The sequence below is a fragment of the Mytilus edulis genome, chromosome 5 (assembly GCF_963676685.1).
Source record: "Mytilus edulis chromosome 5, xbMytEdul2.2, whole genome shotgun sequence".
Classification (NCBI taxonomy): domain Eukaryota; kingdom Metazoa; phylum Mollusca; class Bivalvia; order Mytilida; family Mytilidae; genus Mytilus; species Mytilus edulis.
In genome coordinates, this window is record NC_092348.1 from 49252825 (window position 1) to 49267476 (window position 14652).

Sequence of the window (14652 nt, forward strand, 5' to 3'; positions counted from 1 at the left end):
TTCCTGTCCAATAATCTATGGAAATTTACCCATTTTCATAGATTTTTTCGTGAAAAATCAATATGAGTACAACTTGTGACGTCATAATGAAACGCAGAAACGTAAAATTTTCAACAAAATGGTTTATATCCTAGCTAGTCAATGTATTAGCTATAATTTATTGTGATATTGGTGGTTAAATCCGAATTTGAAATTTACGCTAAAAAAAGGGGCCATTTTAGGACCTTATCGAACATACTCCTTTAAGAGACAAATTGTATGACTACTGTAGCAGCAGTCAAACGTCTTCTAGAACATTTCGTGTCTAATACCTAAAATGAAGAATGATTTCTTGGACTATGGTGATATTTTCTGTGATATATGGAAGGTATTCTGTTACACAGATTGAAAACATTCTTTTCAAGGTATAGGCAAAGAAGGAAAATATCCTAAGCAGTAAATTTAATTTGCTTCCTGCAAGCAATCTTTCGAAAGATATTCTTTAGTTTTTTCAGATTTTTAAAAATCATGTTATTCAGAAGTTGATAAGATATTTTTTAAATACTAAGGATAAACATGATCTAATGGAGAGAAAAAATATTTACTCCAGGAAATTCAGTACATAAGAAGTTTAAATATAAGTAAATTCTTATTAAATAAGATTCTATAAAAAAAGAAATTCTATAATAGGATATGGTTGTATGAACTGTTGTTAAGTGCTTAGTGCTTTATATATGTTAAAAAAAATGTGTAACTGGTTGTAAATGAACAAACTATAATAAAATCTTATAACTTCTTATGTATCATTGTGATATAGGAAACAAATATTGCACAGCTTGAGAAGAAATCTCACTATGATTGAAATACTCCTTTCTAAAATGTGCCTATTATAGTCTATGAATCAAATAATTGCTTGTTTCTATAGGTGCAGATAATTGGGTCAAGGACATTGTAAATGTTACTTTAAAGAATAAATGTTTCAAAGACCATTATACTTGTTTTGTTTTGTATTTGTATTTCATCTAGATATTTTAACAGTGCTTGCTCAAGCAGCAGTAATAAGTGTGGAGTATATATCTCTCATTCCAGTACTTGCATTTCCTATCATGATTGTCTTGATAATGGATTGCTTCTTAAAAGGAAGCTTTTGAACCAAGAGTTCCAAGTAGTAAAGTTGAATTTATCCCCTCGAATATTTTTCAATAAACATCACAAATTGGTTGACAAATGAAATATATGTTTCTGATAAACAGGTATATTCCTATTTTCGTAACCACAATCCTGTTCTCTTTACTGGCATACAAACATAAGCAACACATACAACAGTTGCCACATGTAGAGCAGGATTTGATTACCCTTCTGGACCACATGAGTTTACCCCTGGTTTTTGGTGGTGTTTCTGTTGCTCAATATTTAGTTTATTATGTTGTATTTTGTGTATTGTGTCTTTTAGTATTTTTTGGGTTTTTTGCTAGGCATTGTCAGTTTGTGTTTGACTTATGAATTTCAATATTCCTTTGGTATGTATCTTTTGCCTCTCCTGTAGTTTTTGTCTGATTTTCTCCATTCAGCATTGTATGTTTAGTTTACAGTTAGTTGTGCTTCGTTACATTAAGTAAATTATATGTCCATAGGATGATGTACCCAAATTTCTGTGTTCTGTGGTATTTTGATGTAAAGCAAATGTGATATCACCTTGGATTATCACTACATATTACATTTAAAAGGTCTGAACTGTACAAGGCATTATTGGGAAAAGATAATGTCAGCTTGGTCTCAATGTTTATAAATATTTGATAAGCTGGTGGTTCAGTTTCTTGTAATAATTTGTAGCTGATTTCTCCACGTAACTTCAGTATTATCCTGGTTCTTAAAGTTATGTTTTGGAATATTTCAAAATGTGAAGTAATATGATTTCATGACGACAATTTAATGAAATATAAGGCCACCCACAAAGAAATATTTGTATGATGTTGCCTACCTATCCTTGCAAAGATTTTTTATAATCAGCCAATTTCATGTCTGAAATTTTAGCAAATAAATTATTAGTGTATTAAACTGTTTTACGTTATTTTGTTGTATTTGAGAATCTAAAATTGGTATTTAACTGTGAAGGTGATCATATGACCACAGAACCAGTGAGTTTCTATACTATATAAAGTCCCTGACAGAACAAAGCATGCATAATTCCATATCCAAATCATATTTATCATACCCTAAGTCTCAATTTCATGGCATTATAATTGAAATTATGCCTACAGATTACAAAAGTGGACACAGACTAAAATGTCTGCACATTGAATGTGGAAGTAAAAGTAACTGAAATCCCAATGTCCCAGAAGACAAATGTTGAGGCACTGCGGCATTGCTGCAAATTCCTCTCTATCAGATAAGGAATACACATTCACGAAGTTACTGGATAGGTCTTCAGGTGACCTGTTGCAAAACTACATCTCTAGCTATAAAAATCTCTTATGAAGGTTATAAATGAAATGTATAGACTTGGCTAAGCCTCAAATTAACTATTAGAATACTAGTACCATCTCAGTTCAAATACTTTTATTATGTTTTAATGCTCTTCAACTTTGTACTTGTTTGGCTTTATAACTATTTGATCTGAGCGTCACTGATGAGTCTAATATAGACGAAACGCACGTCTGGGGTATTAAATTATAATCTTGGTACCTTTGTTAACTGTTTAACATAACTATTGTTCTTTCTTTTTAAGTGTAACCCTTTTCCTTTTACATAGATTGCAACATATAATGTCACTCATTTGTGAAGCATGCTTGATTTTTAATCATTTAAAAAAAAATATAACAATATGATGTTTAACATTTTAAATGTTTAAACACTTCTTATCGATAATGGCTGTATTTCATTCAAATATCTTTTAACATTGTTTTAATTATGCCCCAAATACCCCCAAAATCGGACTTCGTTATATCATATCTATAAACAAATATTTGCTAACTAAATATGCATATTAACTTCGTTTTTCCGTCTACTGATCGTCCGAACAAGTTTTACAACTTCTAAAGGTATGATATTTTTACTAAATCAGGTAAATTTTTTCCGTCTTTAATTGCAATTTAAACGGATAACATGTTTTAAATAACTTTTGCCACATCCTTCGACTATCATTATGTCTTCTGAAATATTTAGTAACAAAAATAAGTTTTAAGAAAGTGAGTTTCGTCATGGAAAATTATGCACAAGTACGCGAGAAAAGGAATTGTTTCCCTCCTTATTACCCCCACACGTTCATCATTTTTTTTTGGATTATTTTCATGTATTTCATAAATATACTAAAAGAAAAAAAACCATTTGTTGAATATTTACTATTAATTACTAGCTTACTATCCACAGCGGTCAATGATTATATACATTTATATAAAGAGATTTTTCGTGACTGCCGGAGATGGTTTAAAACTAGTGATTGATAGTAAATAGTAAAACATGTTATTTTTTCCATATATATACATGTTAGTCTAACGCATAAAAAGCTATCAAAACTATTGATGTCATAAGAAACCAAAAAAAATACTGGACTTTGGAGAAATACAAACGGAGATAAGATGGCCCTATCCCCAAGTACCTGTGAAATTATGTTATCATTTCTGCTGTAGTACGTCAGTGCTTATTAAAGTTGGATTTTCATCAACTAATCGCTTAACAAAACAAAATCTTCAAATGTTTATATTTCAGTTACCGAAGTTAGATTTCCTGGTATTTTAAGATTAAAATTGATCCTTCATTAAAAGTAAAATCACAAAATTACTGAACTCTGAGGAAAATTCAAAACGGAAAGTCCATAATCAAATGGCAAAATCAAATGATAAATCACATCAAACGAATGGACAACAACTGTCATATTGCTGACTTAGTACAGGCATTTTCAAATGTAGAAAGTGGTGAATTAAACCTTGTTTTATAGCGCTAAAACTCTCACTTGTATGAAAGTCGTATCAAATTCCATTATATTTACAACGATGAGTGTACAAAAACAGACATAATAGGTAAAATTGTCTAAAAGGGGCACAGCAGTTATCAATGTGTAACAATCTAAAAAAAAAAGAATAAAAACAGACAAATATTTAAACAAAGAAGCACAAAAAGTAAGTATCTATCAAATTCAACAACCACATTCATTGCTAGACTCAGAATTTAAACGTCAATATAAACCTTCCTGTGTAATTGTTTCGTTTGGCAATAACCTTACAGTTTTCTAATTTTAGGGGACACACACCTGTTATCACCTCAAATCCCCTCCTTTGTCCTTGCCAAGCACATCCATCTTCATTTCAAAAACGTTGTAAATTAAAAAAAAATCGTCAATTTCTATCCGAGGAAAACCTTGTGCGCTTATATCTCTTCTGTGACTTCAGTAACATAAATATGGCAAAATCATGATAAATCATGGCGAAACAAATGCAAATGTCGGAGTCCAAAAATATTGATCCAAACCGCCATCATCCGTGGACATCAATTTGGATATATTTTTGGTACAATTCCTGAAGGTTAAAAAGGTTTCTGCGTAAAATGAATAATAAAAGTAAAGACATGTTAAATAGAGACCTAAAATTTAAATTGAAGCTTTGTTATATACATGTATATGCATCTTTATTTTAATTTGATGGTAGATAGTAAACTGATAATTCTATGGAAAGAGTTTCTTCCTTTTTTAGATTTTCAAATTGAAATGAGTATATACATTTATATTGATCTAACATTGGTGCATAACTCTGCTATACTCTTAAAGCAGACAGTAATTAAATAAAAGGAAATTTTATATACTTAGTTCAATCTTTCTATCATAATAGAAAAAAAACATGGGATGTATATTTAGTGGACGTGTGGAGCCTATTGTAGTTCCGAAGTCGTGTAAAGACATAGTGGATGATGGTGAGTCTTTCAAACAATGCGTAAAAGAATACACAGCTAATGAAAAGAAGAGAAAAAAGGAATTAGCGGAAGAATCAAGACACATAAATAATTATGTGAAGATGGGCAATTTTGAAAAAAAAAATCAAACTTGGAAAAGCATCGACCGACAGTTCCACTGTCACCCCTTCAAGTACAAGATTGCATTCTAATGGAGAACCGTTCACTATGAATCAGGAAAAATGACAAGCATTGATAAAGATGCTGTGCCATATGAAAAGAAAAAGACAGGTTACAGAGAGATGCAGCAGAAAAAAACAAACGTGCAATACAGGTATAGCAAACGAATTACACAACTCAAATATCGCAAATGAAGTAAAACGACCAAACACAAACAACGTAGAAAAACTTACAAAATTTGAGAATAAAGCTTGCACTAAAGACATTAATGATGAAAGATTTCGTGAAAATAAAATAAAATTGATGGAAGAAAATTCAATTCGAAAAACAACATTACAATCACAGAAGAAGAAGCCAGATGATGAACAGCGACGAGAAACTGGTGTCATTGTTTATCAAAACACAACTGACAAAAAACAATGGGATTTTCAGATATAGACAGACATGCATTACAGGTATGAAATAACATATCTTAGGAAGCTATCGTTCACCTGTATGAGGGGGGGGGGGGGGGGGGGGGGGGGTTTCGGAACAAACATCAAACGACTCATCAGTGATGCTCGAATCCCAAAACGTGTAAAAGGCCAAATAACATACGAAGTTGAAGAGCATTTAGGACCAAAATTCCTAAAAGTTTTGTCATATACAGCTAACAAATGGAAGTTTTTAACGACCTTGACTGGCTATACAGCCCTTGCACGGTCGGTGAAAAACAACAACAAATGGAAGTTTTTAACGACTTTACAGCTAAGATAACCTACCAAGTTCTGTTTTTTCTTTACGCTGTTCTCTGGAACGTGCATAACTTGAATGTGTGACGCCAGCTGAAAGGGGCACTAGCTACGAGATGTATATAAAATATAGAATATAAATGTTTTGTTTAATAATTAATAAAAGTGAAATAGTGAAATAAACATTCGATTTTAGCAGCCAGTATTGTTCAATTTTACCAAAGTAAGCTAAGAAACATTGATGATGAATTATTCACTTGCAAGTGAATAATTCGACCTCATTGAATTCGTATTCATGTGAACTCCAATTTAACCACTTAGCTTGAGATGGATAACGAATGAATCGTGTGTGCTGAATTATTTAAAGGACAAGAATGTCAACACTGAAAGTGAACAAAGTAAAGCATTTGATTGACTGATTCGATCAACAAAATATCATTCTTAGACCGGTTAAAACGAAGATTAACCTATTCTTGAAATCTATAATATGAAACTAAACAGACTCAGAAAAATCCAATTGCACGAGTCTGGTTTCTATTTGTATCTATATTTATGTTTATCTTATATGGCCATCGGAGGTAATCGGAGATCAACTCCATAGTTAATTAGATGACGTCAAGACTAGAATTCACACGAAACGAAGCTACATATTATCGAGCCCATTTGCTGTAAATTTATTATTTAAGGCATGTATAATTTGGATAAATGTTCGTCCCCGAGGTTTCACCAGCCCAGTAGTCAGCACTTCGATGTTAACATGCATATCAATTATATTGTCATTTTTTTATAATTTGCCTGTTACAAATTTTGAATTTTTCGAAAAACTAAGGGTTTTCTTATCCCAGGAATAGACTACCTTAGCCGTATTTGTCACAACTTTTTTGAATTTTGGGTCCTCAATGCTCTTCAACTTTGTACTTGTTTGGCTTTACAACTGTTGGATTTGAGCGTCACTGATGAGTTTTATGAAGATGAAACGCGCGTCTCGCGTATTAAATTAACAACCAGATAACTTTTTACATTGTTATAAATCAAATATGAGAATTTGAGTCAAATCGGTGAACATGAATTTGACAGCTAGTGCTTCTTTAAGGGTAGCTTTATTTTATGATTGTTACCTTTATGATTGATGGATAAAGACTCATTTCACTATAATATATAGGATTGTCTTTATATTTGAATTCTATATTTTTTATTATGTTTGTTCAATTGATATCATAAATCCATCCTAGGTTGGCATAGTTTTTTTTTTTACATTACTTAAAGATAAATACGGATATATTGTAGGTACCAGATCATACAGAAATGACTGTTGAAACACTTGCAAATCATTTATCAAAACCTGTACAGACTACATTGGAAACAGTTCGAGCAATCTATGTGTGGATAACAAACAACATTAGGTATATCTTATTATCCTCCGTTAGATTGATCTGATTTAGAAAAAAAAATGTTTGATGTAAGACCACCTAATAGGATCCACTGCAATTTTAAGACGGCCGAAGCACCAGCTTGATCGGAATTATAGAAGTATCCCCGAAACAGTGTAGTCAACCGCAATACTTATGTCGGTAATAAAAAGAAATTCATTTAAGCTGGGGTTACACATTCACGATGTTTACTGCAGTCCTTGATATAGGATCATTCCCGATTGAAATTTGTCAAAAGTTTGATCAAGAAAATGTAAATCGTGGCTTGAAATTGAAAGTTTAATTAAAATTCGTAAACATATTCATTTAATCACTACAGCGATAAGATATTGTTCAGGAAGTGTCCAAATTCAGCCGTTTCGAGTCGAATTTGTCCCGATTATACGGTTTTCAATCCGATATTAATTCGATTTGTATCTCGCACATGGTAAAAAACGATCGAATCTGTGCAGATAGCGAATGTGATCCGACAGAAATCAAAAAGTGACCAGACGGTGAACAGACACTGACGGAAGATATCCGTTAGAAAACAGTCGCCATATTCGTGACGATCAGGTACTGTCGGAACGCAATTCTATCACAGTCTGATGTACCGCATTGCAAATGGCTTGGTCTGGACTCAATCGTATTATGTTCTGTAATTTTCGATACTCTGACGAAGTTGTAATTGCCGAATTTCATATTAATAACGGGACTGTTCCGGAACGATTTCGGAAAAGATGGTTCTCATTCGTCAAGATCTTGTTGCAATCTGGACTCAATCGGCTACAAAACGGCAATGACAATTTTTTCCAGATCATGCCCGCTCCTCAGGAAACCGTCCAGTAAACGAAAATAGTTACGATTTTGATACGATACAGCAGAATCTGTCACGACATAATCACGATTGTAATCCGAATAGACAAAATCGGCTGCGTCTCCGCGAATGTTACGGGACGCACCTAACTGGGGGTGATTGACCGACCGCTCCGGACCATTCCTGATCCATAGGAATGTGTTACGAACGTATATGACTGCGTTCAGACAATGATAGGACATTCCAGATCATTGAGGATAGTAATTCGACTTTTTCACTTTTCGTGTCTTATAGATATCTAATCTCAAACGGGAGTCATAGTCGGTACTGTGTGAACACTGAATTACATTTAACTTGTTTGTAATCGGTCATCGATGAAAATGATGTGTACGCTCTCTGTCTGCCAGAGCTCTTCCAATGGGTAGTTAAATAGCATAAAATAGTAAAGTTGATGCATGTGCAGGAGAAGAAAAAGAATGTTTAAGTATTCAACAATAAAATCAACACACAAGGTTTAGTCCTCTGCTAGTAATCATATTAATATGGATACTTTTTGAAAGTTAACACGATACGGACGACGACAATGGACAAGAAAACAAAATTTTATAAATTTGATGCATTTATATTAATGGTTTATGCCAAAAATATCTTGAAGAAAACAAAACTAAGTAGAACCCCCTTAAACCACTAAAAGAAGAACAAATTAAACCTAATTTTTTTTATTAACAAACAAAAAACAAAAAAAAACAAAAACTATCTCTGTAATTGTATTGCATATTGAATAAAATCTGTTTTGTAAGATAAGATAAACATACAAAACTTTCATCCTAGGTGGCTGCTATAAAAGAAATAAGATGGAGAAGAACAGTTAATATGCATAAAAGTAAAAAGTAAAATCACAAAAAACTGAACTCCGAGAAAAATTCAAAACGAAAAGTCCCTAATCGAATGGCAAAATCAAAGGATAACACACATCAAACGAATGGAAAAATAACCAAAATACTGAACTTCAAGGAAAATAAAAAAACGGAAAGTCTCTTTTCAACTAGCAAAATCAAAAGCTCAAACACTAAATTAATAGAAAAAACTTCCTTTATGTAGCAATTGAGGATTAAACCTGGTCGTATAGATAGCTAAACCTCTCACTCATATGACAGTCCCAACGAATTACATTATATTGGAAGATGTACAATGTTTGGCACCTAAACCCCGCCTATTGTTTTCATTTATGATATTAGATTTTATTTAAAAAGCTTTTTGTTAAATAGGTATAATAAAGATGCATTAGAGAAAGGTAGTGAAGGACCTTCAGATCCACAAGTGGTTCTTAAACTTAGAACATGTATGTGCACGGGATATGCTAAGCTGTTTGAAGCGCTATGCAGGTATGAAACAAGCCACACGAATAAAAGATATATTACAGTAAGGCTTTACAAGGTCAATTGAAGAAAATGAATATAATAGAATGTACATATTGTAATCCGATATTATCAGAACTTCCAACGGAGAAAAACTGTATCGAAAAGTATACGTGCAGTTCGAATATTAGTATTTTCTTTTTGTATTACATCGTATGTATACTTTAATTTCAATTAATTCAAAATTGTTTTAACAGTATATTTACAGAAATTACCGTAAAAATCATAATTCATGTTAGAAGTTATACCGCCTTATACCGCAGTTTTGTACCACTGTCAATTTGGGTCATTTATGATATTAGATTTTATTTAAAAAGCTTTTTGTTAAATAGGTATAATAAAGATGCATTAGAGAAAGGTAGTGAAGGACCTTCAGATCCACAAGTGGTTCTTAAACTTAGAACATGTATGTGCACGGGATATGCTAAGCTGTTTGAAGCGCTATGCAGGTATGAAACAAGCCACACGAATAAAAGATATATTACAGTAAGGCTTTACAAGGTCAATTGAAGAAAATGAATATAATAGAATGTACATATTGTAATCCGATATTATCAGAACTTCCAACGGAGAAAAACTGTATCGAAAAGTATACGTGCAGTTCGAATATTAGTATTTTCTTTTTGTATTACATCGTATGTATACTTTAATTTCAATTAATTCAAAATTGTTTTAACAGTATATTTACAGAAATTACCGTAAAAATCATAATTCATGTTAGAAGTTATACCGCCTTATACCGCAGTTTTGTACCACTGTCAATTTGGGTCATTTATGATATTAGATTTTATTTAAAAAGCTTTTTGTTAAATAGGTATAATAAAGATGCATTAGAGAAAGGTAGTGAAGGACCTTCAGATCCACAAGTGGTTCTTAAACTTAGAACATGTATGTGCACGGGATATGCTAAGCTGTTTGAAGCGCTATGCAGGTATGAAACAAGCCACACGAATAAAAGATATATTACAGTAAGGCTTTACAAGGTCAATTGAAGAAAATGAATATAATAGAATGTACATATTGTAATCCGATATTATCAGAACTTCCAACGGAGAAAAACTGTATCGAAAAGTATACGTGCAGTTCGAATATTAGTATTTTCTTTTTGTATTACATCGTATGTATACTTTAATTTCAATTAATTCAAAATTGTTTTAACAGTATATTTACAGAAATTACCGTAAAAATCATAATTCATGTTAGAAGTTATACCGCCTTATACCGCAGTTTTGTACCACTGTCAATTTGGGTCATAACTTCGAGTGATATATCTGATATGACTAATATTTTACAAGCATGAAACTTAAGATTGTGCAAATAGATCAAATTTACGATTCACTTCTTTACCTTAATATGCAAGTGTGTTCAAATGTAACACAACATTTAATTCCTTAGTATTTATCCACTTTCAGTTATGTACATGTGGAAGTAAAATGTTTACACGGATTTACAAAATAATCCAAATGTTCAGCCGAGAAAACATTTACTTTGGACACAAAAGGAGATCACTCTTGGAACGCCGTGAAAATTAATGAAAAGTGGTTTCTCATTGACTGTACATGGGGAGTTCAAGGGATCGATGTCGAAGAAAGTCAAACTGATTTTTATTTCCTTACAGACCCATATCACCTGATAAACACACACTTTCCATATATGACTGATAATCCAAAAACAAGCAGTGAATGGCAACTGCTTCCAACACCAGTATCAATGAATGAATTTAGTAAGAATATAAAACTAACACCTCAAGCAATGAAATGGAAGATTTATCCTAAATCTCATAAGCATGGAATTATTGGCATGACAGAACCATTAGATCTAATCTTACTGGATACTGATGAAACACTGTCAATAATCAAAGCAGTTTTTCTGAATACGAATAACGGAAACCGCGAAGAAGGTGGCAGTGTTTTCGTTCATAAAGAAAACACATCAGAAATTAATATAAAAGTACGACCTAAGTCGTATGGGAAATATGTACTAAAACTGTATGGGCAAACTGATAAAAATACAGACACGGTTATTATGATGATGGAATATATTATAAAATCCTTATGTATTTCTGACCTGAAACCATTTCCACAAGAAAATGGGTTATGGGGAATCAAACTAGAGGCTTATGACTGCGGATTATGCAAGGGGAATAGTGTTCCAGTCTTGCAAAGTGTCAAGAAGGAAACGGAAATTCGTTTGCAGACTACAAAAAGAACTCCCGCAATAGTGAAACTTCATTCTGCTCAAAATAATTTAAATGGCGATGAAGGATATGCATTTGCAGAAAGCAAAAATGATGTTTTGATTATTAAGGTTCGCTTTCCGTTCACTGACTATTATAAACTTACATTATATCTGAAGCCAGTAGTGAATGTAAACGATAAGTTCCACGTCATGGCCATTTTCATGCTCGATTGCACCGAACCTGCAGTACCGTGCATTCCGTTTCCAAAGACATTTTTGGATACAAATGAATTTAACTGTACAATAATCGAACCTGTCTACAGACAAATACCTGCTGGTACAAAAATTAGATTTAGGATGAAATCTAACATTCTGCAAATGGCTAATATTTCCGGGAAAAGGATGGAAAAAGTGGGCGATGAATGGATTGTAGACATAACATCACCTAATCCTGGTGAAGCGGTCAACATCATGGGGAATGGTTGTCAAGATGGAAACTGGTGTAGCTTGTTCGGTTATGAAACCGTGGAAAGTTCGAAAGGATTAATGAAAAATTTGCTAGGTCGCTTCATGATACCTTGTGAAAACATGAAACATTCGATTGAGCAATGCATCGAACAGACGGGAGATTTGAATAATTTAAACAATAATGATTCATTAGAGAGAAGTGGACTTACAACAAATACACCAAATGTTAATGATCCAAGGACAAAATATGCCAAGCAATGGGGATTAATACCAAAATCACATACAAGTTTCAAGATGAGAATTGATGATGAAGTTGAAATCATAGCAATAGAAAGTATGGACAGATTAGTTTACGCCGTCGATTTTTTCCATGAATCAAGGGAATTTATTAAACTGAACGAATATATATTTCTACGAAAAGAACATCCCGATGAAGTTAGAATAACAATTCGTCCACCGTCAGCTGGAACATATACAGTGCAACTATTTGGGCATATTGACAAAGAGAGTAAAACATACAAACTTTTACTAGATTACACCATTGTATCTACAATGAAAGGGGGACTTGTGGTAAATCCATATCCCTCTCACAACGGTGTTTGGGGTATACTGCCTGAAGCATTTATTCTTGGACTTCACAACGACAATGCATATACTATTTCTTCATTTCATACATGTAACAGAAATTTAGAGATTTGTTTTCGCACTGAACAAAAAGTCTACTCGTTATCTAAACTAGAACCGGCCAATAATACATTACTAAATGGACAAGACTATAGTATTTTTTAAAGCACAGAAGACTGTTTGAAAGTGAAAATAAAATTTCCCTTTCAGGACTACTACAAACTTACTTTATTGTTTAAAAAGTTTACGAAGGAAACTGATGATGGGCGGTATTTTGAAATGGCTAATTTTCTAATAGACAGCCGTGAACCAAGTAAACCATGCATTCCATTTCCTATCACATTTGAATCCACTCAAACATTGTCATGTAGCTTAATTGAGCCTACTTCGAGATTTTTACCTGCACAATCAACTATAACTTTTAGACTTAAATCGTCAATTGGGAAAACATTTCAATTGGGTGGTGAAAAGATGGAGAGGATGGACGACGAATACATTGGTATTGTTACTACACCAGGTCCAGGTGATGAATTTCGTATAAGTGGAAAAACAGAGGATGAAGACAAATATTGGGCTGTATACCAATACGAAATTTTATCTAAAAGTGGCAAACGGATTGATGGGACTGATATTTCAAATATCATTCAGGAAAGCAAAGAATGGGATTTGGTGTGTAATTATCAACAAAAAGAGGTCCCGATAACAGAAATTGCAAAACAACTAGGGATACAGCCTTTATCCCACAAAGGAGAGGTAATCATCGTTCATGAACTTGTTGATATCAAGATTTCAAACATGAAAAATTGCATTGTAAGTTGTAAAGCTACAATGAACAGGCTTTCAAATAGAACGGATGATGGATTAGAATATATTTTTATTCGCAAAGAAAAGACCGAAGAAATAACAGTTACAATAAGTCCACCTCCACCAGGACTCTATCACTTGAATATATACGGACATGACAATAGCAAGGCAAAAGATCTTCCTCTTTTACTTCAGTACACTATAAAGTCAGATTGCATCGGCGATATTAAACCATTTCCAAAGACCGATGGTTTATGGGGATTTGTTTCCGACGCCAACAATTATGGATTTCAAAACAATGGTGCTGAATTGGTGCCGGTAATGTATAAAGTAAAGGGCGAGGCAACACTTTGCTTCCCAACATACAAAATTCATAAGCGGTCCGTGAAATTAACTTCTGAAGATAATATGCCAGACGAAGCGAAATGTACACTTGTTAACAGTGATAATCATTCGTTCAATGTAACTTTGAGATTGCCTTTTATGGGATATTATAAACTAACGATATTCTCCGAAACAGATTCCAAGCATCACAAGACAGGAACATTTCTCATAGATTGCACTGCGCCAGCAAATCCATGCCTACCATTCCCAACAACTTTTGAAGCAACACAAGATTACAATTGTGTTCTTATAGGGCCTTTAGACGGTATACTTCCTGCAAATTCTAGCGTAACATGTAGATTTAGATCATCGATAGTTGTATCAGCAACAGCTAATGGACAAGTGATGACAAAGGAGGGAAGTGATTGGATTTTAACAACTACTACACCAAACACGGGGGAAGCATTTGATATTGCTGGAAACTTATTAGATAGGACTGATTATTTGGTACTGTTTAGATACGATATCCGATGATTCAAACCGTGTTGAAGGGGGCGTACATGCATTTTCTACAAAATATTTTGTTTAAAACAGTAATATATGTTAGCATATCTAATCTAAAATGTCAGTTGCAAATTAAATTTGTTTTTGTATAAAAATGCAAGTTATTATACATTTGCCACTGTTGAATTTTTTTTATAAATTTCACACGATCAAAGTGTTTTCCTGTATTACTGTACATCGCTCAAACCCAAACATTCACTGGTGGTAAGCGGATGGTCGTAACTAAAAGTTACGACCATCTGAATATGGGAGACAACTCTAGGGATAAGTTT

General features: G+C 33.1%; 1 protein-coding gene across 1 annotated transcript; it reads left to right on the forward strand.

Moving 5' to 3' along the window:
* Nucleotides 1-11826: 11826 nt before the first annotated feature.
* Nucleotides 11827-14442, forward strand: LOC139523849 (uncharacterized). Its single transcript, XM_071318189.1, has one exon. It carries the CDS (start codon nucleotides 12968-12970, stop codon nucleotides 14348-14350), a length of 1383 nt encoding a protein of 460 aa, XP_071174290.1. The 5' UTR covers nucleotides 11827-12967; the 3' UTR covers nucleotides 14351-14442.
* The last annotated feature ends 210 nt before the right edge of the window (nucleotides 14443-14652 follow it).

Bases quoted from the DNA above. Each gene is read 5' to 3' on its own strand.
- LOC139523849 (XM_071318189.1), top strand. From the start codon at position 12,968: ATGGCTAATTTTCTAATAGACAGCCGTGAACCAAGTAAACCATGCATT.